General features: G+C 40.3%; 1 protein-coding gene across 3 annotated transcripts in view; it reads right to left on the bottom strand.

Annotated features, from left to right (window-relative positions):
- The window catches only part of ZNF106 (zinc finger protein 106), an 80,999-nt gene that overhangs the window by 22,964 nt on the left and 31,497 nt on the right, over positions 1-26,538 (bottom strand). Inside the window, exons 4-13 of one of the 3 annotated variants that reach the window (XM_011989240.1) lie at positions 19,957-20,157; positions 12,802-14,985; positions 11,089-11,722; positions 9,601-9,670; positions 7,833-7,987; positions 7,196-7,256; positions 5,148-5,489; positions 2,142-2,661; positions 1,719-1,774; positions 333-478 (exon numbers count right to left, since the gene is read on the bottom strand). In XM_011989240.1, the coding sequence (XP_011844630.1) occupies positions 333-478; positions 1,719-1,774; positions 2,142-2,661; positions 5,148-5,489; positions 7,196-7,256; positions 7,833-7,987; positions 9,601-9,670; positions 11,089-11,722; positions 12,802-14,985; positions 19,957-20,157 (4,369 nt within the window). Of the gene's footprint in view, positions 1-332; positions 479-1,718; positions 1,775-2,141; positions 2,923-5,147; positions 5,490-7,195; positions 7,257-7,832; positions 7,988-9,600; positions 9,671-11,088; positions 11,723-12,801; positions 14,986-19,956; positions 20,158-20,215; positions 20,566-26,538 lie in introns of those variants that run through there. The other 2 variants (XM_011989242.1, XM_011989241.1) reach the window with 2 other exon arrangements.

Raw genomic sequence — 26,538 nt, 5'->3', positions numbered from 1 at the left:
AAAAGTGATCATTCAGGGAATAAAACACAGGACCCTTTTGTGCTGGTGGGAGGGAAAAAGAGACCCCAGCGGCTCCTGACATTTACCTTGTGATCAGGAGGGGAACTAGCTTTCAGAAACAGGTAATACCAGAGAAGGCAGAGTAGAGAGACAAAAAGAAATTAAGTCCCCAATGACCTTGTGGAGCTACTGGATCAAATGCATCTAAAGTCAATCTAAGGCCCACCCCTTCCTCCAGACAGCCAACAAATTCCCTTTATTGTTTAAAAGAGTATAAACTGGATTTTCCAAAACCTGCAACCAAAAACATACTACATGTTCTATCAACTTACCACCAGATTATAAACCCGGACAGTTTTATCTGCTGAACAGGTATACAGTAAGTTCCCAAATATCTGAATTGCATTTACAGCAGCTTGGTGCCCCTCAAAGCTTCCTTCTGTGGGCTCATCATCATCTCCTGGCTCTGAAGATATTTCTGGAAAACAAGAGTAGGTTTCAGAGACATGTCTGCTAGTCTGAAAAGACCCTCAAAAATCAGAACTATTATACAATACAGCAGTCCCTAGATTAAGCCAAAAGTAGATCCCCTTAAAGCTTAGTTCCCCTATCAGACTACTCCAATTCTGATTACACATCTTCACTATGAAGACTGCATAATAAGTAAAGGCCTTTCACTTAGGAAAAAGATAGATAATTATATAACGAGCTTTTGGGCTGGGTGTGGTGGCTCACACCTGTAATCCCAATACTTTGGGAGGCTGAGGTGGGCAAATCACCTGAGGCCAGGAGTTCGAGACTAGCCTGGCCAAGATGGTGAAACCCTGTCTCTACTAAAAATACAAAAATTAGCTGGGCATGGTGGCGTGTGCCTGTAGTCCCAGTTACTTAAGGAGTCTGAGGCAGGAGAATCACTTGAACCCAGGGGCAGTTAGCCGAGATCACACCACTGGACTCCAGCCTGGGCGACAGAGCGAGACTCTGCCTCAAAAACAAACAAGCAAACAAACAAACAAATAAATAAATAAATAAAAGCTTTGAGTGATACTTGGAAGGTACCCAACCTCTCCCACACTTCCAAAAAGTTATTTCTTTGAGTAAGGTAGTATTCCTTAAGCAGTTCCTTCTGAAAGCAAATATCCTTAGAGCCAATGAAACCTTAATACTAATTAGTTGAACAGATAAGGGAGCTGGATAAGACAGATTAGAAGGGCCAGGCATGATGGCTTACACCTGTAATCCCAGCACTTTAGGAGGCTGAGGCGTGAGGATCACTTGAGGCCAGGAGTTGGAGACCAGCCTGGCCAACATGATGAAACTCTGTCTCTACTAAAAATACAAAAAAAAATTTGCCAGGCATGATGGCGCGCACCTGTGGTCCCAGCTATTTGGGAGGCTGAGGCAGGAGAATTGCTTGAACCTGGGAGGTGGAAGTTGCAGTGAGCAGAGATCATGTCACTGCACTCCAGCCTAGGTGACAAAGCAAGACCCCGTTACAATCAATCAATCAATAAGACAGATGAAAATAAGAATCTGAAAGACCAGAATTTGAGGTTTTAAGAATAGCAGAACTGTTGATCAAGGCAATCCTCTTGGTGATAAACCCATCCCCATTCTCTTATTCTATAAATATATTTAAGTAGGTTTAAATTCTGGCTTTAATATTTACATGGCTTTTAATTCTGTGGTTAATTTAAATAAAACTGAACAGCAAATACCTGAAGAATTCTTTGATCCTTTTATGGAAGAGATCACAGTCTGAGTTTCTGCCACACTACAAAATAATAGCAAAAGTGTTCTCAGCATCTGTGTGAACAGGGCGGGTAGCAAAAGTAAAAATTTCCTGACTCAAAGGATTTTTCTAAACAATGGGCAAAGTAGCAATGATATAAGAAATTAGTTTTTCCATCTGAAATTTCTAAAGGAAGGGAAATAAAAGCGGAGTGAATATTTATAACGCAGTCAAAAGAGAAAGCAGAAAATCTCTACTGCCGAGCTTTAAATTTTCCATGTCCACAATCCCTGCTGCATTCACGTAAATTTTGATTTTTAAATAAACTCTGATTCATAATTTAAAATTCTATTTAAAAAAAATAAAGTTGGTGAAAGTTCTTCTGACTGGACCAATACAATACTCTTACCTTACAGGGATGCCATCTTTGTAGCGAGTGCCAATTTCACTGGTCGAGCTAACTTCATCACACCCAGAACGAGAAGTTTCTAGCAGGTTTTGCTCTGTAGAGTTCCAAATATCCTTTTTAGATGGGCTGTCTGGTTTCTCTTCTCCTGATTCTGAAGAATCAATGGCTACTACTTCTAACTGAGGATTAGGAATTTCTAGGACTTCCAGAGACGAGTCACTATCTGGCTCATCTCTGACACTCCCTTGCTCCCGACCAGTCCTGCTGTCTTCCCAAGTGGAGGTTGTTACTTTCCCCCCTTTAATTAACTTTCCAGCTTTTACTTTCCTTACGGGTTTAACAGTCAAAACATCCTGTTCAGTGTCACTATTCTCAGGAACATGGGCAGCCCGTAGACTTTTCTTCTTCCGAAGTTTCTTCTTTTTCTTGCTTCCCCTAGTCTCAGCTGATGTCAAAGTGGATTCTGCCTGTTGTTCAGGCTGGTCAGCTGGAGAGTGGGGTTCCTTTTCCAAAGGGGTTTCTGAAGCAAAAGACAATCTTAGAAAAGAACTAGTACAGGCTTCAGACCCACTATTGCCTCTGGTTGGCTCTTCCCCCTCTTTATTTATGCTAGAAAGACCAGCTGATTGGGAAGAGGGAGAGTTCTCTCTGTTTCTGGTATTTCTTTGCTCCACAGAAAACTTCAGTTCTTGGCTAGGCTCATGGAAACTTTCTGTTGACTCTGATAAGGACAATCTAGCAGTGATGACTGGATAAACTGGACAACTGTCACTGATCTCTCCTGAATTGAGAGGAAAAAAATTATTGCATCCTTTTTTGTGTTTGCTGCAATTTATCACTGACTGAAACTCTACCAAATATTTCAATGAGATGTTCACAAAACCATGAGTGCTTCAGCTGGTATCTCACCCCTCAGTTTCCCATCACCTACATACACTCCTATGACAGCACTTACTACCCTCTGCCTTGTGTGAATGTCACAGACACTGTGTGTCTTATTCCCTACAAAAGCTCCTTGTGGGGAGGGATTGTTTCTATTAATCTTTTTTCTTGTTTTAAATGTCCACACATTTAACATTGTGTTTTATTCTTAGCAGACACTTAAATGTCTACTTAGCTGAAGTCCTTTTACTTTTATTTCTCTGAAGTTTTCATTATTCCCACCCATCCAATTTAGCTACACCCTAGTAGTTAAAAAATTTGCTGACTTAGAAATGTCAATTTCCTTTGACTTAATTACTTTATGTCTAGGAGTTAAAAGTGATGAAATAATCACAGACGTACTCAAAGACATATACAACACAGTGTTATACAGAATATGAAGTCAGAAAACTAAATATTCAAAAAAGATTCACCACTTAAATTACTGTATATTCAAATTATGCAACTATTCAAATATTATGCAACTTGTAATATAAAATATTTTAGATAAATTATTTTTACGACAGAAAAATCATGATATATTAAATGGAAAAAGTCAGGTTATATACGATTGCTCCTTTGTATAAGTTCCACATGTAAACACAAAAATATGATTTAAGAAAGACTGAAATAATATGTAATATGAAAAATAGTACCAAAATATTTCATGTAATCCATAAATATATACACCTATTATGTACCCACAAAAATTTAAAATAATTTTTAAAAATATGCTAGGGACTGGGCACGGTGGCTTACGTCTGTAATCCCAGCATTTTGGGAGGCTGAGGAGGGCGGATCACTCGAGGTCAGGAGTTCAAGACCAGCTTGGCCAACATGGTGAAACCCTGTCTCTATTAAAAATATATAAATTAGCTGGGCATGGTGGTGGGCACCTGAAATCCCAGCTATTCGGGAGCCTGAGACAAGACAATCACTTGAACCTGGGAGGTAGACGTTGCAGTGAGCCAAGAGCACGCCACTGAACACCAGCCTGGACAACAAAAAGCGAAACTCTGCCTTAAAAAAAAAAAAAAGTTGCATATATATATGCTAAGCCAGGCACAGTGGCTCACATCTATAATCCGAGCACTTTGGGAGGCCAAGGTGGGTGGATCACTTGAGCCCAGGAGATCCAGACCAGCCTGGGTAACATGGTGAATCCCCATCTCTACAAAAAAAAAAAAAAAAAAAAAATACAAAAACGAGCCGGGCATGGTGGCAGGCGTCTGTAGTCCTAGCTACTCCGGAGGCTGAGGTGGGAGGATCATCTGAGCCCAGGAGGTCAAGCCTGTGGTGAGCTGTGATTGTGCCACCGCACTCCAGCCTGAGTGACAGAGTGAGACTCTGTCTCAATAAACAAATAAGCTATACATTTGATACTAACATCTAGATTAATATTGCAACACAGTACTGGTAGTAAAATCTAGAGTAATTTTTTAGACTTTTTGCTTTTGCTTAGGAAACCACACGATGCCAGTTTGTTGGACTTAATTTTCAAATACAGCATCACTGTGGTAATGCAAACTTCTAACAGGATTTTACATAGCTTAGATATATTCTCAAATGATAACCAGGTAAGTGTTATTTTTTGAAAAGAGTGAAAACCCTGGCTATTTCTCAACACAAACTTCTTAGTAGATGATTCCAAACCCCATCATGGCCACCTGCCTCTCGAGCTTATATTAATCCTGGTTTGTGTTTGAGATTATATAGACAGTTAAGTGCAAAGAAATTCAGAGGATAGACCTTATTTAGAAAATTGGTTGAATTAACTTCAACCTCATTTATTTCACACAAAACAAATTTTATACTTATCCTAATAAATGGAACCTTGTGGGTGTTAATACAAAGTCAACTCTAACCCTAGATTATAGGAAATGATAGAAAATGACTGATATTTAAATTACATTCTCTAAAATATTTTAAAAGAATCTTCCTGTATATATGAAGAGAATTTCAGTGAAAAATTAGTTGTATTTGCTCATTTTAGTTTTAATGAGCAAGTATGGCTTATATCACTCATATAAAAATGCCCCAGTCCCACTACTGGGATGCCCTTAACCCAAAGAAAAGCTTACATACTATTAGCTTCCAGTAGTTCGTTGGACACACTGCAGGCAGAGCTTGGTGGCACAGCATTCACAGTCTCATCTTGTTCAGGAGACATGGGCTCTTGTTTAATCTGAACGGATGAGTCTGGAGCAGGGACACTGCCATGGGTTTGGAAAGTAGGAGATGTGGTTATTTGAAGAGAGGCTCCGGTGGGTGATGGAGACACATGGGAAGATGGAGGCTCCAGAAAAAGTGGGAAAAAGGGAGTGGGCAGCAGTGCGGCATCAACAGATGTTTGAGATCTACTGTTCCTTCGTTCTCGTGTGAGGCTACAGGGAACCTGGCCTGGGTGCTCAGAAGGTTCGTATGTTTCTAGAATGGGAAACAGACATACACAGAAATGCAAAAATGTTATCTGAAAAGTCATTTGTTTCTGAGCTAATTTGTATATTTAAACATTAGAAAAGAATTTTAAGTTAGTAAGTATATTAGTATAGTCCGTCATAATTCTCTGAAATATAGAGAATATAATCTCTACAACCACCAAGGATACAGACAGAATAGGCATCAACATTCTTTTTTTTTAGATAGGGTCTCGCTTTGTCACCCAGGCTGCAGTGCATGGACTCAAGCAATCCTCCTGCCTCAGCCTCCCAAGCAGCTGGGATTATAGGCACATGCCACTATGCCCAGTTATTATTGTTATTATTTTTTCGAGACAGAGTCTCACTCTGTCACCCAGGCTGGAGTGCAGCGGCGCAATCTCGGCTCACTGTTCGAGCGATTCTCCTGCCTCAGCGTCCTGAGTAGCTGGGATTACCAGCGCATGCCACCATGCCCAGCTAATTTTTGTATTTTTAGTAGGGATGGGGTTTCACCATGTTGGTCAGGCTGGAATTATTATTAATTATTAATAATTATTAATAATTTTTGTATTTATTTCTAGAGACAGGGTTTCACCATGCTGCCTGGGCTGGTCTCAAACTCCTGGGCTCAAGGAATCCACCTGCCTCAGATTCCCAAAGTGCTGGGATTACAGGCATGAGCCACTGTGCCTGGCTACATTCCAATTTTTCAAATCTTAAATGACTTATCCAAAGTTATATAGGTTACTAATGGAAGAGCGAAGATTTGAATCCAGGCCTCTTGATTCCTAATCAAAACTTTTTCCAAAACATATTGTCTGTTGCTAAACATTTTTGGGATGCACCATCTACAGACCTTTCTATAGAAGGATGAAACTGGCCAGGCGTGGTGGCTCAGGCCTAATCATTTGGGAGGTCAAGTTAGGAGGATTGCTTGAGCCCAGGAGTTTGGGACTATCCTGGGAAACACTGGGAGATCCCATCTCTATAAAAACATTTTTAAAATTTTTATAACTTTTTATAATTTTATATAACTTTTTATAATTTTTATAACCTTTAAATTTTTACGATTTTAAATTATAACTTTATAAAATTAAAAGTTAAAAATTTTAATAACCAGGCATGGTGACACACATCTGTAGTCCCAGCTACTGGGGGGAGTGAGGTGGGAAGATCGCTAGAGCCCAGGAGGTCGAGGCTGCAATGAGCCGTGATCATGCCACTGCGCTCCAGCCTGAGTGACAGAGCAAGGCCCTGTCTCAAAAAAACAAAAAAGGATGAAACGAAGGAGACAGGAGAGAAATAACATGATCTTTTCATGACTACTTTTCATTTCCCTCAAAGAGAACAAAAAGGCCTGGTGCAGTGGCTCACGCCTGTAATCCCAGCACTTTGGGAGGCTGAGGCAGGCGGATCACCTGAGGTCAGGAATTTGAGACCAGTCTGGCCAACATGGTGAAACCCTGTCTCTACTAAAAATACAAAAATTAGCTGGGGGTGGGGTGGGCACCTGTAATTCCAGCTAATCAACTGCTGAGGCACGAGAATCACTTGAACCTGGGAGGCAGAGGTTGCAGTGAGCAGAGATTGCATCACTGCACTCCAGCCTGGGGGACAGAGCAAGACTCTGTCTAAAAAACCAAAAACGAACAAACAAACAAAAAAAACAGAACAAAAAAGTAACAAGCTATCCATCAGATGCTCTCTGAATACCTTGTAATCCCTGTAGAATCTGTATTCTATGGGTCCTCAGTGCACTCATCTCCATAGTTATCTAAAAATAAAGTATTTTATTAAGCATTTTGAAATCCAACTTGTAGGGTCCTCTAGGTCTCCCCACTTTTCTTCTATATCCTGACCAAAAATCAGTGTTTTGACTGCTCTGTGACCCAGCCAGCTGCAGGTTTTCCCCAGTAGGCTTGAACCCCACCTGGGGCCTTGAAGAATCCCAGGCACTGATAAAAGTATCTAGGTTGTTGCCCGAAACACTGAAAGAAATTGGCCCTGGCCCGGAGCCGAATTCCTTCAACCCTCATATAAACTCCACATCCCGCCCGCTGGCTGTGGATGTACCTAGGGAGAACACTCCTTCCTTGCTGTCCCTTGTCGGGACTGCTGCAGCCTACTCTGTAAGTCAGCTCTGCTAATAAATGCTTTGGACTCATCACCCCGGCATTTCGTGCTTCTTTCTTTGGAATCCTAACTGTCCCCCATTAGGCACAGTCTGGGCACTTCCCTTGTGGAAACTCCCCTGCCACTGCTTTTGGAGTGACTCCAGCCGTGGGTTTGGCAGGACAAAACATGATTTCAGAGATGATCCATTTTTATTAAATCCTCCACATGCCGTTACCTGCTGCTTGAGCATAAGTAGCCTCTGAACTTCCACATAAGCTGTCTGAAGGGCTGCACGGGCTTGCAGAAGATTGTTATCCATGCACTGCAATGACTTACTAAGTTCTTCCTCCCTTAAAGAAATATTCAGCAGCTGGTCAACCTGAGAACGTTCTGCCAAAAGAAACCATAAGGTTCAGGTTAATATTAGGAGATTTCCGTCTCATCACACAGCTCCTCACAAGATTGAACTATTCCCATTATCCGGAATAAGCCTTTATGTTCTCCTCAATAGGTCACTGGAAATTCACAAAACATTTAGTTAAGCACAATGATATTTGATTCAAAGCTAGGAACCAAAAGTGACATCTGCTAAGATGGAGGAGTCTCATAAGCTCCAGGGTCCACCACATCATTCTGTCTCATCTGAACACCACCTTCCACCACTGCCTTTCTAGGTGAAATCTGTCCCATGCAAACCATCTGTTCTAGGTCTCGTTTCCCATTCTTCCTTTATCTACCACTGTCTTCACAAAGGACTTTTGCTTAGATTGGACTCTGGACCTAGACTGCTTGCACTCCCTTTCCAATGCATATTTAGTCTGCCAGTTGACTTAAAAATTGTTTTTATTAGAGAAGATTTCCTGAAGAAAATACAGCTGTGAAATAGTACACTTAACTTACTTTGAATAAAATGTTCTGTGTATGTATTTACCATCATTGGGTTTGTCTGTTTGCTACTGAATATGCCAGGACCTCTCCCTTAAGCTCCACACCCACATATCCAACTACTGACTATGATATTTCTGGCTAGGTTATCTCAAAGGTCCTTTAAGTCAAAGAATCCCTGAGGGAATTCATCACTTTTCTCTATTCTCAATCTGCTCCTCTCATGGAGCTTTCCAGCTCTACATATGATCCATCTGGTTGGTCCAGCCAGAAATGTGGGTTGTCCTTGACTCCTCCCTTATCCATCACATCCACTCACTCAAGCCTCATCCAATCACTTCCGGGACTAGCCCTTATACTAGAACTGGGTTAGAGTCAAGGAAGAGCAGGAATCACAGAAATATATCAATGAGGGAGCAATGTTAATAACTTCTTTACATAATTCACTTTAGAAAAACAACCAAGGAAGGGAGTGTAGAGGTAGGGCAGGGCGGAAGCAACCAAGATGCCTCAAAAACAGAAAGTGAGAGAAATGGCTACACATGACCAAGAGGGCCAACATGTTTTATCCCACTGAAAAGGCTTAAGGAAACTTTCTGGCTTTATATTGTCCCAGTGATATACTAACCTTGGCTTACAAGTCTATGTGACATCATATATTTCTTCTACAGTTGTAACTGGATGTATTAGGAAACCAAACATTTCTTTCCTCTTAAGCAAGGCAACAAAAATGTCCAAAAAAAAGTCAATGGACAATCAGTGTTTGATAAATGACAAGCTATGCTCTGTGTCAAGTTGTACAAACACTGAACTGTTACAAGAACCTCTTGGGGCTGGACACAGTGGCTTACACCTGTAATCCCAACACTTTGGGAGGCCAAGGTGAGAGGATCACTGGAGCCCAAGAGTTTGAGTCCAGCCTGGGCAATATAGCTAGACCCTGTCTCTACAAAAAAATAAAAAGAATTAGTGTGTTATCACACACCAGTAGTCCTACCTACTCGGGAGGCTGAGAGAAGAGGATTGCTTGAGCCCAAGAGTTGGGAGGTTACCAAAAAAACCCAAAAAACGAAACAAAAAACACCAACTTCTTTCTCCCAAAATATTCTGCACCATACCTTTTTTTCCTTTAATTTTCCTTCTTTTATTTTTTCTCTCAAGACTTGGGAGTTCAGGAGAAGATCCATCCTGGAGCGATAAAGAAAACTGCATAAAATCCAATGTGTAAAAGCCATTATCCAAGAGGAGCAAAAGGAATCAATTCCAAGATAGCCGTACGCTGTTCTTCACTATTGCTACCATCTCTAACATGATCATAGGAGTCTCACGCACATAGTACAAACTCAAATTTTAGTTGAATAAACATATCTGATTCAAAAAGAAAGAAAGAAAAGAAAGAATCCAGGGTGAAGTGCCTTCTAGCATCCTAGAGGTAGGAAAGCCCATGGAGGTCAGACAAAGCATTCTATCTTGGTGTAGTAAGGCACAAGTAGAAGTACTGACAAAGCCAGTTATATATATAAATATATACATTTATAACTTGGCATAGTTTCTACTTTAAATTTCAGCAAGAAAACCTTTACAACAAAAAGCTTAACAGTCCACGAGACAAGCTCTTTGTCATAGGACAGTTCCTCAGCTTGAAGTGTATTTTAAGTCATCCAATAACATCCACTACATATAGCATCTAGCTCAAAGGAGCAGAATTGCAATTTGAAGCAAGCCTAGAATTCATGACCTTAACTACTATGTTTATCACCTCAGTAGTAACTGAGAGAAGCCCAGCACAGTGATATATGATTGTAGTTCCCAATACTTGGGAGGCTGAGGCAGGAGGACTGCCTGAGTCCAGGAGTTCCAGAGCAGTCTGGACTACATTGTGAGACCTCGTCTCTAATATAAATTTTAAAATATTATAAAATAAACGAATAGTGAAGAGAAGAACCCATTTTTTTTCACATCGCCAGATCCCAGACTATCTCACTACCAGCACCTCTTTCTTTCCAGAGAGGGATACTGAGAGGGTTAAGCAGTATTACCAGCAGAATTGCCAGAAGAGCAGAAGTGCTATCAGTGAAATAAAAGATTCTTAAAGGCCAGGCTGGGTAACTGAAGGACGAAGGACAGAGTTACACAGACTAAAAATATTTCTATACTCTGTTCATATATACGCACTCTAATAGTATTAAAACCATCTTAGTGTTAAGCCTAGCACTCCTGAATCCAGCAATCATCCACGCTCTACAACAGCAGAATGCCTTTCTTCAGCAGCAGTGCAGAATGCATCTATGAAAACAGATTGAGTTACAGTTGAAGATGTGACTGATCCTTGGTCAGGTGACACAAAGAATCATTGGCTTGGACACTGGTTTTAGATATGACTTCATATTTTCCTGGTACTGTACATTCATATTAGATTACATTTAATTTAGCAGAATTACTCAGTGTAAGAAACCAGTAGGATGAAAGTAAGAACCTCACAATTCTTCTAGAAGTTGAGAGAATCACAATCCCAGACACCCAAGAAAAACAGTTGAAGCTTTTTTAATAAGCAACCAACTTGCCACATGCGATGTTCTACAAAAAGCAGAGGGAATTATACTCACTCCAGTGGCTCTTCGTTTCTTCCTAATACTTTGGCCGTCATTTTGTTCAGCACCAGAGGTACAGCTACTATCTGTGGCTGCATCCGCTAAACTGGAGATCGCAAGGGCTGAGGATGCATTTGATGACAGAGAGTTTCCTTCTCCGTTACTCTCTTGGGAATTCTGACTCTCTGAAGGTGGCATAGACCTCTCCTGGCTGTTCAAGTCTTTTGCCGAATGCATCAAAGGTATTATATCGTCAGAAGGTAATTGTGCACTATGTCGCCTTCGGGTAGCAACATTTTCAGCCCTTTCACCTGTTCGGAGGGAGGCAGCCAGAGGTGTCACTTCTTGTTTGAGGTGCATGGTTGCGTTCTGACTCTGTCCAGCCCTCAGTGAGTTACTAGGTGAAACCATCTGCTGGGGCTCATTTTCTTTGCCTGTACCTTCCTCACTGAAGAAGCTATACACAGAAGGAGCTCTGTCCATGATCACGCTGCTCTCAGAAAGGCTTCGCTTTCTTGCCAAGCCAGGGGATGAGGAAATGGAAACGCCTTCCCACTGGAATCCTTCTAGACTGGACAGATCAGGTTCCCCGTCCAAATCTAAGGCTTCTTGTTCATTTTGAACAAGCGGTACCATTTCTATGCCAAACCTTAAGGAAGAAAGAAAAAATGAAAACATAAATTGGATATGGTTGTTGGGAGAGGCATTATTTTTTAATGTGCCAGCTTCTCTCAAGCACTGAGGTTATAAAAAGTAAGGTAGTTCTTGTCTTCAAGGAGCTCACAGTCTAGTAAGTGATACAGATATAAATATATTATGTTGTGACAAGTACCAGATTAGAGGTTTGTATACAGCTACAATAATATATTTGAGGGAGTAAAAATTACGTTTTATTTCATATGGAGCTCTAAATCTATAATAATACATACAGCATGTAATTTTTAAAAGCAAACAAACCAAACCAAAAGAAAAAAAAAAACCTTTTATTGAGCATTTACGGGTGCTATATACTGATAATTTCAAGTGCTACTCACAGGGTGTGGGAAAAAGAAAGTGGGGGAAAATAAATCCATTATTTCAACAAGTACAGAAATGCCCCTGAAGCCTGCAGAACTCTATCATCGTGCAGCAGAGTTATGACTTTCAAGTAGCAAACCTATGTTGAACACTGTTTTACCATTCAGAAAAGTCTAGTACCTCAACATAAGATGAAGAGCCAAAATATTATACAAGTGCTCAAGAGAAAGCATGTTGTAGTAATAAATACAATGCCCAGAGTACATACAGAAAAGCTAACTATTCGTGGGTTCCAAGTAAAAGGTAATGAGAACAGTTCTATTTAAAAGTTACAGCACGCATTCCAAAATTAAGATCTAGACAAAGACACAGATCTATAGCTCTACATTTTTATACTGTCGTTTTCTACCCCCATAAAGTGATGGATTTTACCCCTATAAAGTGATGACTTTTTTCTTATGTCACCATCTTGTTTCTCAAGTAGGTATGCTTCCATTTTAACCTGCACTCTCTGCTAGGAAATACTTTATTCCATCTGTCATAGAGTATCAGTCACTATTTGATATTAAATCAAGACATCTACAACAGATACTGTTGGCAAACATTTAATTAAATGAAACACGTAGAATTCTCTTGATCAGGGTCAAAGGGTTACTTTAAAAGAAAACGAGGGGGAAAAAAAAAAGAAAGACACCGAAAAGCAGCACACACCTGGGTAAGCCTTTGCCCAGCTCTTGCTTTTTCTTGGTTACTTGCTGAATGACCTGTTCCCAGTTGACATTTCTCCGAGATGCATTTAGAATCTGCCGTAGGGTTGGCTTGAGCCCAGACTCCTTCTCTGTCTCACTCTTTCGGTGACCGCTAATATTGCGAATGCGGCGGGCGCTATTGAGGTTTGGCTCAGGAAGGTGCACTCCAGTTTTGCTCTTCAAACTAATGTGCCGGGTTAGATCCCTCTGAAGTGAGGCAGGAAAGCCAAGCTTACTTAGTTCAGGCAGGAGAGGGCCCGAGGGCTGACTGATGTCACTTTTTTGAAGCTCTGCATCCAAGCTAGTACTCTCAAAGCCTTCTGTTTCATAAGATACATGAGATTTAATAGAGTCATCAACCTGTGCATCTTCTAGAGAGGTTTTCAAGTCTAGCAATAAGCCAGGGTGTGGACTGGCTGCAGATGTCATTTGTAATTCAGATTCTTTCTGGTGAACTGTGGGATTACATGGGGAAGTGGATAGTTCTCTAGAAGTCTTCAGGATTCGGTCATCGTCCTCTTTCTCATCAGCAGTACGAGTGCTGCCGGATAACAATTCTGTAGTTGCAGAACCTAGGGTTCCAATTTTTGTTCCCTGCTTTTCCGTGTCAGATGTCTCCCCATCACTTTCATCTTCTAGTGCGTGCACTTGAAACTCAATTTTCAAAGACCCTTTTTCAGATTCTTCTACATTTCTACTTGCTTTTGCATAGTTCCTGGTCCTTTTAGAAGTGCTAAGAAGTGGATTTTGCAATGACTCATGACACTGTAGCACCTCTTTGGCCTTTCGTAACGTATCATTTAAATTGTCACCAGATTGCTTTTGAGAGCCAAATGTACTTTTACTCCCTTTTAAAACATGAGAACATGAACTACGCAGTTTGGATATGTAAGGACCATGGTTATCTTCCGCAGAGGGCTTGTTCGAGGGATCTGAGTGTTCTCCAGGGGAAAAAAAAATTGTTTTGGTGTTTTTTGAGGTATTCTTTGGATCTTGCTTTTGAGGAAATGATTTAGTGGCTGGACATGGAAGGAGTGGGGATTTCAATGACAGCATTTTATTTGGGGTATGCTCTTGTTCAGGTTTTTCTGTAATGGAGCACTGTCTCACCACCTCAAAGGAAGCAGCAGGATCAGAAGAGGCCTTGTGATTAAGAGATCCAGTATGCATTTCTTTTTGTGTTTTCTGTGTTGGGGAATTATGTGTTTCATCAGTTTGGGGCTCCTGTATTCCTGTAGTTATCAAGCTAAAATCAAAGAGAGGTTTCTCCATCATTTCTGACTTGTTACCAGTGACGTCTTTCAATCCTGACTGTAAATCCAGAGTCTTCTGGGAAGGGTAAGGCGTCCAGCGACGAGGCTTTTCCCTTGCCGCACTGCCATTCTTTCCACTAACTTTGGAAGTAGCAGTGTCTGTCTGTTTAGTGGTTTGGCTTTCCGGCTGCTCAAAATTGAAGTCGAGTAAGCCTTCTGAAGGAAATGTATCACTTGTAAATCCTTCAGAAGGACCTCTATATGTGGCAACTGTACCAAGTTTGTCATTTTCTTGCCGCTGCCAATTATATCTGTCCTGACTGTATTTGTTTGACTTACTAGATTTCTTGTTCCATAGCATAGTCATGTCTTCCATTGGACAGTTAGAATTTCTGTTTCTGCCTGGTTGAAATTTGTCTCCAGGGCCACTGTAATTCCAATTATTTGTACTACGTACACTGGATTTCCAGTTTCCGTTACTGTTGTTCATATGCCAACTGGAAAAGCCACCTGTTCCTTCAGAAAGCCAACTGGAATTCCTTCCTGTGCCATTATGATTCCAATCTACCGTTCCGCTATTTGAAAGCCAACCACCTCCAGAATTACTATGGTTGTGAAACCAAGTTGAGGAGCCTCCTGCAACACCCTTATGCCACCCGGAACGTCCTCTTGGCCCACCACCATTCCTCAAAGAATGTGGAAAGCTGTTTTTCCTAGTATTATTAAAGCCATCTTTTTCCCATTTCCAATCCCGCTGTGGAGGTCCACGATGATGCCACGCAGGCTGACTGTAACTCTCTCTGTCTTGGTAAGGAATTCGGTCTTCTCGTCTCCATTGGGGTCGTCTGTCATCAGAGTTTATTTCTTGGTTGCTATTGGAAGGTTCATCTTGTCTGGAAGAAAAACAGTTTTTCATTAGTAATTTAAAGGAATTCCTATGCTACCTTGAAAGGCATAACCCTCCAAACTTCCCTTGTACTTTCCTCCCGTTACTTAGAATATGTAACCCAGTCTAGTTTCATATCTAATAGTGGTTGTTTTCATATCTTTAAATGATATATTTAAACTTATATTCCTCAACTTATTAACTTAAAAATTAAACATTTTAAATTATTTAAATTTCAAATAATTACAACTATCTCCCCTATCACCCAGAAATATTAAAAATTTGGCACATTTGGCCAGGTATGGTGGCTCACATCTATAATTCCAGCCACTTTGGGAGGCCGAGGCAGGGAGATCACTTGAGGTCAGGAGTTCAAGACCAACATGGCCAACATGGCGAAACCCCATCTCTACTAAAAATACAAAAATTAGCCATGCGTAGTGCCGCACACCTGTAACCCCAGCTACTCAGGAGGCTGAGGAATGAGAATCACTTGAACCCAGGAGGTGGAGGTTGCAGTGAGCTGAGATCGCACCATTGCACTCCAGCCTGGGCAACAGAGCGAGACTATCTCAAAAAAACAAGCAAACAAAAATTTGACACATTTATATTCTCCTCCCTTTCTTGGTCCTGTTTTTCTTGGCATGTTCTGAGATTTTGTCCCTATCATCCAATTATTATTTTTATATTATGCAGTTTTTTTGGAATAAGAACAATTATATTTTATAGCTATAGTTATCTTTTTTTTTTTTTCTTTTTGAGACAGAGTCTTGCTCTTTTGGCCAGGCTGGAGTGCAGTGGCACAATCTCAGCTCACTGCAACCTTTGTCTCTGAGGCTCAAGAAATTCTCCTGCCTCAGCCTCCCAAGTAGCTGGGATTACAGGCATGCGCCACCACGCCTGGCTAATTTTTGTATTTTTGGTAGACACGGGGTTTCACCATGTTGGCCAGGCTGGTCTCAAACTCCTGACCTCAGGTAATTCACCCACCGCAGCCTCCCAAAGTGCTGGGATTACAGGCATACAGGCATGAGCCACTGTGCCTGGCCTAGTTATCATATTTAATACAATTTTATATTCAGCTGCCCTTAATACCATGATTTTTCCAGTTGTAGGTTCTTTCTGAAAAACTCCCATTTCTTAACCTATTTTAAATAAGATTATTCTTTGCATGGTTATTTTTATTAATAAACACTTTGACCAGTACCCATTCAATAACCATTAGTGGTATAAGAAGACTTTTATGTACAGTTCCGGTTTGTGAAGGGCTTAGCACCTAGCTGAGATAATAAGGTCATAAACAGGAGGAAAATAGCATATCCCAAACAAGTAGTAACCATAAGATGTGCTATAAGAGCTTCATAAGCTAGAGGTTTTTATAAAGAAACTACAGCTGTGTCATGTATTCATGTTAGATGAGGAGTCCACAGAAACATGAATAAACTTCAGTAAGCATCACAGCAGTAGGTGTAAATACTATTTTCTTCTACAAACTGCCTATGGTGTGCATGGCCATGGTGCTTATCATGTGCTAAGTGCTCAAAATACTGAATACTGCTAGTTAAAATTTACTGAGTACCTAAGTATCAGGCATTTAATGCCAAGCACCATATATATAGATTATCTCTTTTAGTTTTTATAATCCTGAGGCAAGTATTCTTTTTTTTTTTTTTTTTTGAGATGGAGTCTTGCTTTGTCACCTAGGCGGGAGTACAATGGCATGATCTCGGCTCACTGCAACCTCCACCTCTCGAGTTCAAGTGATTCTCCTGCCTCAGCCTCCTGAGTAGCTGGGATTACAGGTGCCCGCCACCATGCCTGGCTAATTTTTCTATTTTCAGTAGAGACGGGGTTTCACCATGTTGGCCAGGCTGGTCTTGAACTCCTGACCTCATGATCTGCCTGCCTCAGCCTCCCAAAACACTGGGATTATAGGCGTGGCAAGTATTCTTATTATTCCTACTTTTCAGATGAGAAATTGAGCAGTAGAGAGGTTACATAACTTGACTAGAATAAGACAGCCAGAAAGTAGCAGAGCAGAGATTTAAACCTTGGCAGTCTGACTCCAACCAGAGTCTATACTTCTAACCATAGGCCTTCATAGAATCAACATCTCAAAACAAAGTTTCCACATCTAAGTTCCTTCCTCTGACCTTGACTTAAAAATCTTAAACTCAGTACTGACTTAAATTGGCTTTAAAGGGTTTTAATGTTTACGATATTTTGGACACAAATTGGAACTTCTTCCTTTTTCACAAGATGGAATTTAAAAGTCTATCTAGAAATTCAAACATCCACTAATGTTATATAAATTACAATCATTTCTAAACAGGAGACTGTTTAGAAAGTAACAAGTATTATTACATACAGTAGCAGAATTTTTTTTATAACCATTAACCAAATTGCTTTTATGTTTTGATTCTATGTAAAAACTTTTGACATCCAAGGAGACCACTGACACAGCTATATTGATATGATCAGAAATGGGAGAATTGGGGGATAAATAACTCATGAAGCAGAATTCCTAGATCTCATGAAATGGCTAGATTCAGAAGATAGGAGCATTCAGCTAAACCCACAGACCAGAAAGAATAATCTGAGTTAAAAATCATGAAGGAAAAAAGAAAAAAAACACTCCTGAAGAAGTAGATGATTTTGGCCAGGTGTGGTGGCTCATGTCTGTAATCTCAGCACTTTGGGAGGCCAAGGCGGGTGGATCACTTGAGCCCAGAAGTTTGAGGCCAGCCTGGGCAACATGCCTAAACCCCATCTCTACCAAAAATAAAAATTAAAAGAAAAATTAGCCAGGCATGGTGGCAATGCATGCCTGTAGCCCCAGCTTCTTGGGAAGCTGAGGTGGGAGGACTGTTGGAGCCTTAGGAAGTTGAGGCTGCAGTGAGGTGTCATCGTGCCACTACACTCAAGCCTGGGTGACAGACCAACACTCTGTCTCCAAAAAAAAAAAAAGAAGTAGTAGATTATTTTATAAATAGGTCACCAAGGAGGCATATCAAAAGACTCAAAAAATAGTAACTATGATATGAATATCTATTCTGTCTTAATGTTTAATTATTTACACAGATAAAGCTAAAAATGGCACTAGTATGTAAGAACAAAATAGAAGTTAGTCTCCCAGAGGCTTCAACTGCCTAAAGTAGGAGAAAGTAAATTGCAACTATATTAAAAGTAATGAAAATGTCATTTGAAGGACTAAGCTACTAAATGATTTAAGAACCATGTTGTTTGAGTGTCCCTCATCTGAAATGCTTGGGACCAGAAATGTTTTACATTTCAAATTGCTTTGGATTTTGGAATATTTTTGCATATACATAATGGGATATTATGGGAATGCGACCCCAGTCTAAACATAAAATTCATTTATGTTTCATATATACCTTTTATACACAGTCTGAAGATAATTTTAGATAATATTTTAAATAATTTTGTAAAATGAAATGAGGTGTGGAATTTTCCACTGGTGGCCTCATGCTGGCACTCAGAAGTTTTGGATTTTGGTGCATTTTCAGATTTTGGATTACGGATGCTCACCCTTTATTGATATTTTAAGACTAAGAAAGTCTCCTTCAAGGACTTGTTCAAAAAACTTTTTTTTTAATTTAAATTTTCTTTTTTTTTGGTTACATAGATAAGGGCTTCCTATGTTGCCCAGGCTGGTCTTGTAGCCCTGGCCTCATCTCCTCGTGCACCAGGACAACAGGCCTGAGCCACCGTGCCTCCCGGCAAAAAAATTTTAAACACACAGAGTAAAAACAACTTCATTTTTATAGTACAGCCTCTAACTAAAAAGGAGGTACAGACCAGGTATAACTAGTATTCAAGAATAATCTTTAAATTTTTATTTTAGAATCTGAAATGATTCTCTTCATATTCTGGGACTTAAAAAATTATCCCACCTCATAAGTGCTTCTCTCTCTTCCCCTCACATCTGAAAATTTCTACCTCATTAATTAAACTCTTTTTAACAAATTTTATAATTAAACTCTTTAGACCAGAAAACAGTAAGGTGAAAACGTAAATGCCCAATATGTGAATGTATAAATGTAGGTATGAAATTAAGTAGTACAAATTAGAAAATTTATATTGCTTAAATGATCTTGACACTATCAAAAAAATTTACTCAATAAAGCACTGTGGTAGTCACTGGGGATTCAAAGACAAAAAGATAAATCACATTTGGCAGAAGCACCACGTTAATTCACACCAGTCAAAAAACATTTTCCTAAGAAATGTTATTTTGGTAATAAGACTATACTATGTACTATATAATTTATACAATGAAGCTTATATTCTAACACCTTTCCACTAGAAAATTTAGACGCCAAATAACAACTTATTGGTATTCAAAAGATTTGGATACTGGCCAGGTATGGTGGCTCACGCCTGTAATCCCAGCACTTTGGGAGGCTGAGGCAAGCAGATTGCTTGAGGTCAGGAGTTTGAGACCAGCTTGGCTAATGGGGTGAAACCCCGTCTCTACTAAAAATACAAAAAAAATTCGCCAGGCGTGGTGGCGGGCATCTGTAATCCCAGCTACTCAGGAGGCTGAGGCAGGAGAATTGCTTGAACCCAGGAGGCAGAGGTTACAGTGAACCAAGATCACACCACTGCAGTCCAGCCTGGGTGGGTGATAGAGTGACACTCCATCTTTAAAAAAAAAAAAAAAAAAAAAAAAGATTTGGATACCAATAAAACCATTCTCAACATAGTTACCAACATAGCAAAAATTTCAGATATGTGGCTACAGCTTACCTAGGAACAATACTGAGTTTGCTTTTTTAAGAAGATATTACAGTAGTTCAAGAAAGCATTTCACTGTCCTTTGATTAATAAGACAACAACCTCCAGCTAAACTTTATACCTAAGTTTAAAGGCTATGGACTGAACAGTACAAAGATATAAAATGTATTCTCTGCTGTGTTCTGTTATAGATAGGCTTTTTAAAAAACCAATTACTTACCGACTTTGCTCTTTCCTTTGTTTTATTAACTGAACGAGTTCCTTGTCAAAATAATCTTCTTCCTCTTCCTCTCCTTTTCCATCATCTTCTCTTTCCTGGGCATCAATGTTATCTTTGTGCAACTGGCCAGAAATGTGCTTTGCATATGCAGAAAGACCCACTTCTGTGACCCCGCACACTCGGCACTCATGACTAATGTCCCTAGGGAAAGAGGGAGATGAGGGACATTCAATTCTCCCCACTGGCATGGCACACTCACCAGATCTGCTATCGTTTCCTCTGAAGGACACTGCACACTTTGGCACAGTGAAAAATTAGTGCTAATTAATTTCAATGCTCCTTTCATCACTTTTAATAAGTTTGTTTATAAGTTACTTTTGAAATGAGTTTAAGATTCTTTTCCAGCAATCAAGAGGCAATACACTTCAGATCAATGTCGTTTAGGAGGAGAAATCTTCTTGAATTGCTGTACTTAAAATCTTGTCAGAGGAAACATGGTGAAAGGGGAGGCAGGGCAGGGGGCTCGGAGCAAGCAGAAGTTGCTCTGGAGCACACCCATGGTGCCAGCTGCACTCAGAAGGCCTGGTGACAGCGCTTACATTTAATCTTCAGTCTAGAGCTTTCTTCCAGTGAAAGTTAAGGGGTGGAAACAAGAGTAGGTGGCGCAGCCAATCCCAAGTGGGTAACTAAATCGGAACAGCTGGAGCTCTGCCTGGAATGTGAGGATTCCGGACCCAGGAGTAGTCCAGGCAAACTTTTTTGGTCTGGATGATACATGTGATCTACATTCTGCTTCAGAAGGGCTTATTTTAAAGGGAATGGAAAGCATTTCAGTTGTAGGAAGTTAACAGCTGTGCCAAGCAAATGTATTTTCTCAAGTTTCAGAAAATGCTACAGTTCAGAGAGATGCAAAACCAGGTCTTTAGTTAAACTAGGCAGACTTTTTTGCTTTGTTTTGTTTTTTTACTTTACATACTTCATGGCAAATCTCACTTAGCCAGTCTTCAGAAGCCAAAGTCTTGAATCAGTGTCCAGAGCTGCAGCAGATAAATAATTTAACTGCTTTTTAGCTTCTGGAAATCCCTTGACTGGGTCAGCTGACTATGCAGTCATTTATGAGAAACATCTGAACGCCATAGTTACAAGACAGCAGTATCCATTCAACAATCCAAATTGGCTTAACTCTGTATCATGTGTCTTGGATTTAGACTAGTTATATTTTTGCACTTCCTATGCCAATCTATTAAAAAAAACCCAACAACCCAAAAAGACATGCCGTCTTTGTCCAGACAGAAATACATACACACACGTGCACCTCTGTTTCATCTTTCCCTCACAAATACCTAACTAGACATAGGCAGAATTTACATCAATCAACCAGAAGAGACCCTCAAAACTGGGCACTTCATTTACTAGAAGACAGTTACTGTTCAACAGATCACCTGAATATTCATTCAAGAAAAAAAAAAAAGGCCAGGCTTGGTGGCTCACGCCTGTAGTCCCAGCACTTGGGGAGGCCGAGACAGGTGGATCATGAGGTCAGGAGTTCGAGACCAGCCTGACCAACCTGGTAAAACCCCATCTCTACTAAAAATACAAAAATTAGCAGGGTGGGATGGTGGCACCTGTAATCCCAGCTACTCGGGAGGGTGAGGCACGAGAATCACTTGAACCCGGGAGGCGGAGGTTGTAGTGAGCTGAGATCATGCCACTGCACTCCAGCATTAGCAACAGAGTGAGACTCCATCTCAAAAAAAAAAAAAAAAAAGAAAAAGAAAAAAGAATAATCCTCAACTTTCTCCAGTTTACCAGGGATACTGATACTTTTCTCTCAAGCAATTAAATTGATGGTAGTTCATTCCAACTGAACGTTAGTAACAAGCTGTTTCTCAAAGCAACACACAAAGAAGTTAATTATATAAATCTATCACAATGGGCAGCATGAGAACAGTCTGAGGACTATAACAAATCTACAATATCTCCTGTACACTATAAACATTCCAATCAACTCAATTTTCCAGTTAGAAAATCTTTTTGTCGGCCGGGCGCAGTGGCTGAAGCCTGTAATCCCAGCACTTTGGGAGGCTGAGGTGGGTGGATCATGAGGTCAGGAGTTCGAGACCAATACGGCAAATTGGCCAATACGGCGAAACCCCACCTCTACTTAAAATACAAAAATCAGCCGGGCACGGTGGCGCGCGCCTGTAATCCCAGCTACTCAGGAGGCTGAGGCAGAAGAATCGCTTGAACCTGGGAGGTGGAGGCTGCAGTGAGCCGAGATCACTCCACTGCACTCCAACCTGGGTAACAGAGTGAGACTTGGTCTCAAAAAAAAAAAAAAAAAAAAAGAAAATATTTTTGCCTTAAAACTTTCTAAAACTACGGAAAATATCTTAGCCTACTTTTCTATCTAAAAACTCACAGACTGCTAAACTGAATACTGCAGTACAGTTTAGTACTGAATACTAAACTGAATACTACATCTTTCAACTAGGGACTTTAGTATAATCCCTAAAAGGTATTTTAAAATAAAATTCCTGATTTTATCCTTACTTCTAAAATGCAGAGAATTTGTCTAATGCTCAAACTATCTATCAAAACCCCTCACTCTTAAAAGACACAGCTAGAAAGCAATACTGACTTTCCAAAATATTAAGGAATGTTGTATAAAGTAGGCAGAACTTAACTGTTAAAAATAAACATCTATAATAATAAACCCACACACCCTGCAACCCCCAAAGCACAAACATATGTTGGATTCTTAACAGTGGAACATTTTCAAACCATTTTGCAATCCCAGTGAGAAAGAATATAACCATAGTTCCAAAATTATTTGACAGAGAACAAATCAGAGACCCTGCCCAGAAGGGCACAGGCAGTAAGTGCAGTATAAAAGTTAACACTAGCCAGGTGCTTACGCCTGTAATCCCAGCACTTTGGGAGGCTGAGGTGGGCAGATCACCTGAGGTCAGGAGTTCAAGACCAGCCTGACCAACATGGAGAAACCCAGTCTCTACTAAAAATACAAAATTAGTCGGGTGTGGTGGCGCATGCCTGTAATCCCAACTACTCGGGAGGCTGAGGCAGGAGAATCACTTGAATCCAGGAGATGGAAGTTGTGGTGAGCGGAGATTGTACCATTGCACTCCAGCCTGGGCAACAAGAGCAAAACTCCATCTCAAAAAAAAAAAAAAAGTTAATACTAAAAATGATTTTTCAAAAAACCAAATCCCTAACATTTTCCTATAAATAAAATCCAGTTTAAAATAGAAACTCTGCAAGAAACTTAAAAAAAAAAAAAACTTTATAAGAAACTTCAAAAAGTGTAAAGAAGTAATACGGTGACCTCCACACACATCTGTGTTTTCAGAAGATGCGGTTAGACCACCCTGTTCTTTCTCTGTGTGACCACATCTTCTGAAAATTCAAGTGTGTGTGGAGTAAGCATATTTACCTCTGTTCTCTACACAACAGGCATTCATGCTTCAACATACAGTGTTTGGGAAACCACGTTTTAAAAACCTAATAGCAAATTAAATAATATTTTAATGATGCTACTTGACAGTTATTAATAATCAGTTAAAATCCTACACTGTGTGAATAAATAAAATAATTATGGGGGAAATGTACAGCTTTGCTCCTTGGCTAGCAAAGGCAATAATTTTCCTTAGGGCATTTAAAGGAGGGCCTAAATTAGCTTCATCCTGTTACCACACAATTTCCTCTCATGTGCGAAATGCAAAGTCTTAAGATATTCTCTCCATAAGCTTTTCTTTATTAAGCTTGCTCTAACTACCCGACAACAGCTGCTGAATAAATAAAGGTTGTGCCTTTTTAATAGTCTCTATCTGGAGATGCTACTTACGGCCCACACATCTGAAGAAGTATATTAGGAAAAAACAGGGAAATGTTTCACATGTCCACAGCTGTGAACCAAATAAGACCAGTTACTTATTGCTTATTCAAGCTTGCATGCAAAGCCTAAACAACACGTACTTTGCAATTCTTAACCAGATCACAACCAAAAACTGTAGACACAACTACACTGAGCAAAAGAAAGTCTCAGTGTTAGAAACTCAGTAGTTAAAAATGAAATCCAGAGGAAATAATCACAAACTCAGGATAACAGGGTAAAGAAATAATGACTGATAATAATTTGTCCCTATGGTACAAGCTGGTAAAGATCATCCTTGCAGTAAAAGCTCCAAGCCAGTAAACAGTTTTTGAGATTTTATGGGATTTCCTATAATTTTGTAAGCTGTTTTTTCTTGCTACCTGTTTGTCTTCTCCCTTATATGTAACATAATTTGTTACAGGTCAGGAACACTATATCCAATATGTGAGTAAATAAGTACTAAAGGCTATCCTCTAAAGAAAATGAGTTAGGGTGCGAAACCTGACATTCCCATTGGCAGCTCAGGGAGGCTTTTAGTGCCTTTTTCCTAATTATTTTAATGTGATCCAAATAATTAAAAATGGTAGATAAAATCTCCATGGCACAGCATAGCTGCATGGGTGGAAAAGAACACATTACAGAACAAAACATAAATGACAATGTGATTCATTATGTTAATATCACAAAATGAAATGTGTATCTATAAATGTAAGCGTATAGGCCGGGTGTGGTGGCTCACGCCTGTAATCCCAGCACTTTGGGAGGCTGAGGCAGGTGGATCACCTGAGGTCAGGAGTTCAAGACCAGCCTGGGCAACATGGCGAAACCCAGTTTCTACTAAAAATACAAAAAATTAGCCGGGCGTAGTTGCGCGCACCTGTAATCCCAGCTACTTGGGAGGCTGAGGCAGGAGAATCGCTTGAACCCAGGAGGTGGAGGTTGCGGTGGGCCAAGATCGCACCACTGCACTCCAGTTTGGGCTACAAGTGTGAAACTCCATCTCAATAAATAAATAAATAAGTATGTAAATACATAGAAAGAGATCTGGATAGGATATACACCAACCACTGAGTTTCCCCTAAGAGAGAAATAGGATTTAGAGGGGAAAGGGGAGTGGGGTAGGGAGAAGACTTTTACTTTTTAAAAAACTTTTTATGATTCTGCATTGATTATAAACATAAGTCTTATGTGACCAAACTTGGTTTTGTTTTGAGACAGGGTCTCACTGTTGCCCAGGCTGGAGTGCAGTGGCACAATCATAGTTCACTGCAGCCTCAAACTCCTAGGCTCAAGGGATCCTCCTGCCTCAGCATCCTTTACGTAGCTGGACTACAGGTGCAACCCACTACACCTGGCTATTTATTTATTTATTTATTTTTGGATAGAGACGGGGTCCCACTATGTTGCCCAGGTTGGTCTCGAACTCCTGGGCTCAAGTGATCCTCCTGTCTCAGCCTCCCAAGGTGCTGGGATTATAGGCACGAGCATTGTGGCCGGCCCAAACTTTTAAAAACGTTTTAAATGGCTGATTAGTGATGTCTGAAATAAATGAGGCATTAATCTTTGAATGCAATGGGCTTCTCTCCTACAGACTAGATTTACTGACCTCGTTCGTTTTGTTTAATGATGTAGTGCAGATGGGTCGGGTGGCAGGTAAGTAACCCTTAATGAACTCTAGAAGAAAGTCTGTTGAAAATGGGATTTTAGGCTGGGCGCGGTGGCTCACGCCTGTAATCCCAGCACTTTGGGGGGCCAAGTCGGGCGGATCACGAGGTCAGGAGATCGAGACCATCCTGGCTAACACGGTGAAACCCCGTCTCTACTAAAAAAAAATACAAAAAAAATTAGCCGGGCGTGGTGGTGGGCTCCTGTAGTCCCAGCTACTCAGGAGGCTGAGGCAGGAGAATGGCATGAACCTGGGAGGCGGAGCTTGCAGTGAGCCAAGATCTCGCCACTGCACTCCAGCCTGGGCGAGAGTGAGACTCCGTCTCAAAAAAAAAAAAAAAAAGAAAAAGAAAAAGAGAAAGAAAATGGGATTTTAAAGTAAAATACTCCACGTAATCAAAAGTCGACTGTATTTCATAGATTTTGAATGTTAATGAGGTAGAGATCATATATATTCAAGGTACTATGATAAGGGTTTCTGGCCATGCAGAGTGGCTCATGCCTGTCGCTCCACCAATTTGGAAGGCAGAGGCAGGAAGATCAGCTAGAGCCCAGGAATTCAAGACCACCCTGAGCAACAGAGTGGAACCTTGTTTTTACAAAAAATAAAAGCCAAATAAAAGACAGAATGGAACCCTGTCTTTACAAAAAATAAAAGCCAAAACTAAAAGCCAAAAGGGTGTGGTGGCACACACCTGTAGTCCCAGCTACACAGTAAGCTAAGCCCAGAAGTTTGAGGTTGCAGTGAGCTGTGATTGTGCTATGACACCCCAGTCTGGTGATAGACTGAGTGAGACCCTGTCTCAAAAAGCATATATTAAAAATAATAAGGGCTCTCCATACTAAATTTGAGTGAGTCTCCTTTATATTGCTAAGACCTAACCTTCACACAGTAAGAGACTGGGGGCAGGGAAAAATTCCACTAATAGGCTAAAGAGATGCTGAAAGTTTAATAACACATTAATTTGCCCACAGAATCTTAAACTGTGGGTCATAAAAAAATAATTTTTTTTTTTTTTTTT

Source organism: Mandrillus leucophaeus, unplaced genomic scaffold (genome assembly GCF_000951045.1).
Source record: "Mandrillus leucophaeus isolate KB7577 unplaced genomic scaffold, Mleu.le_1.0 Scaffold35, whole genome shotgun sequence".
In the NCBI taxonomy this organism is placed as follows: Eukaryota; Metazoa; Chordata; class Mammalia; order Primates; family Cercopithecidae; genus Mandrillus; species Mandrillus leucophaeus.
This window is presented reverse-complemented; position numbering and strand designations above follow the sequence as displayed.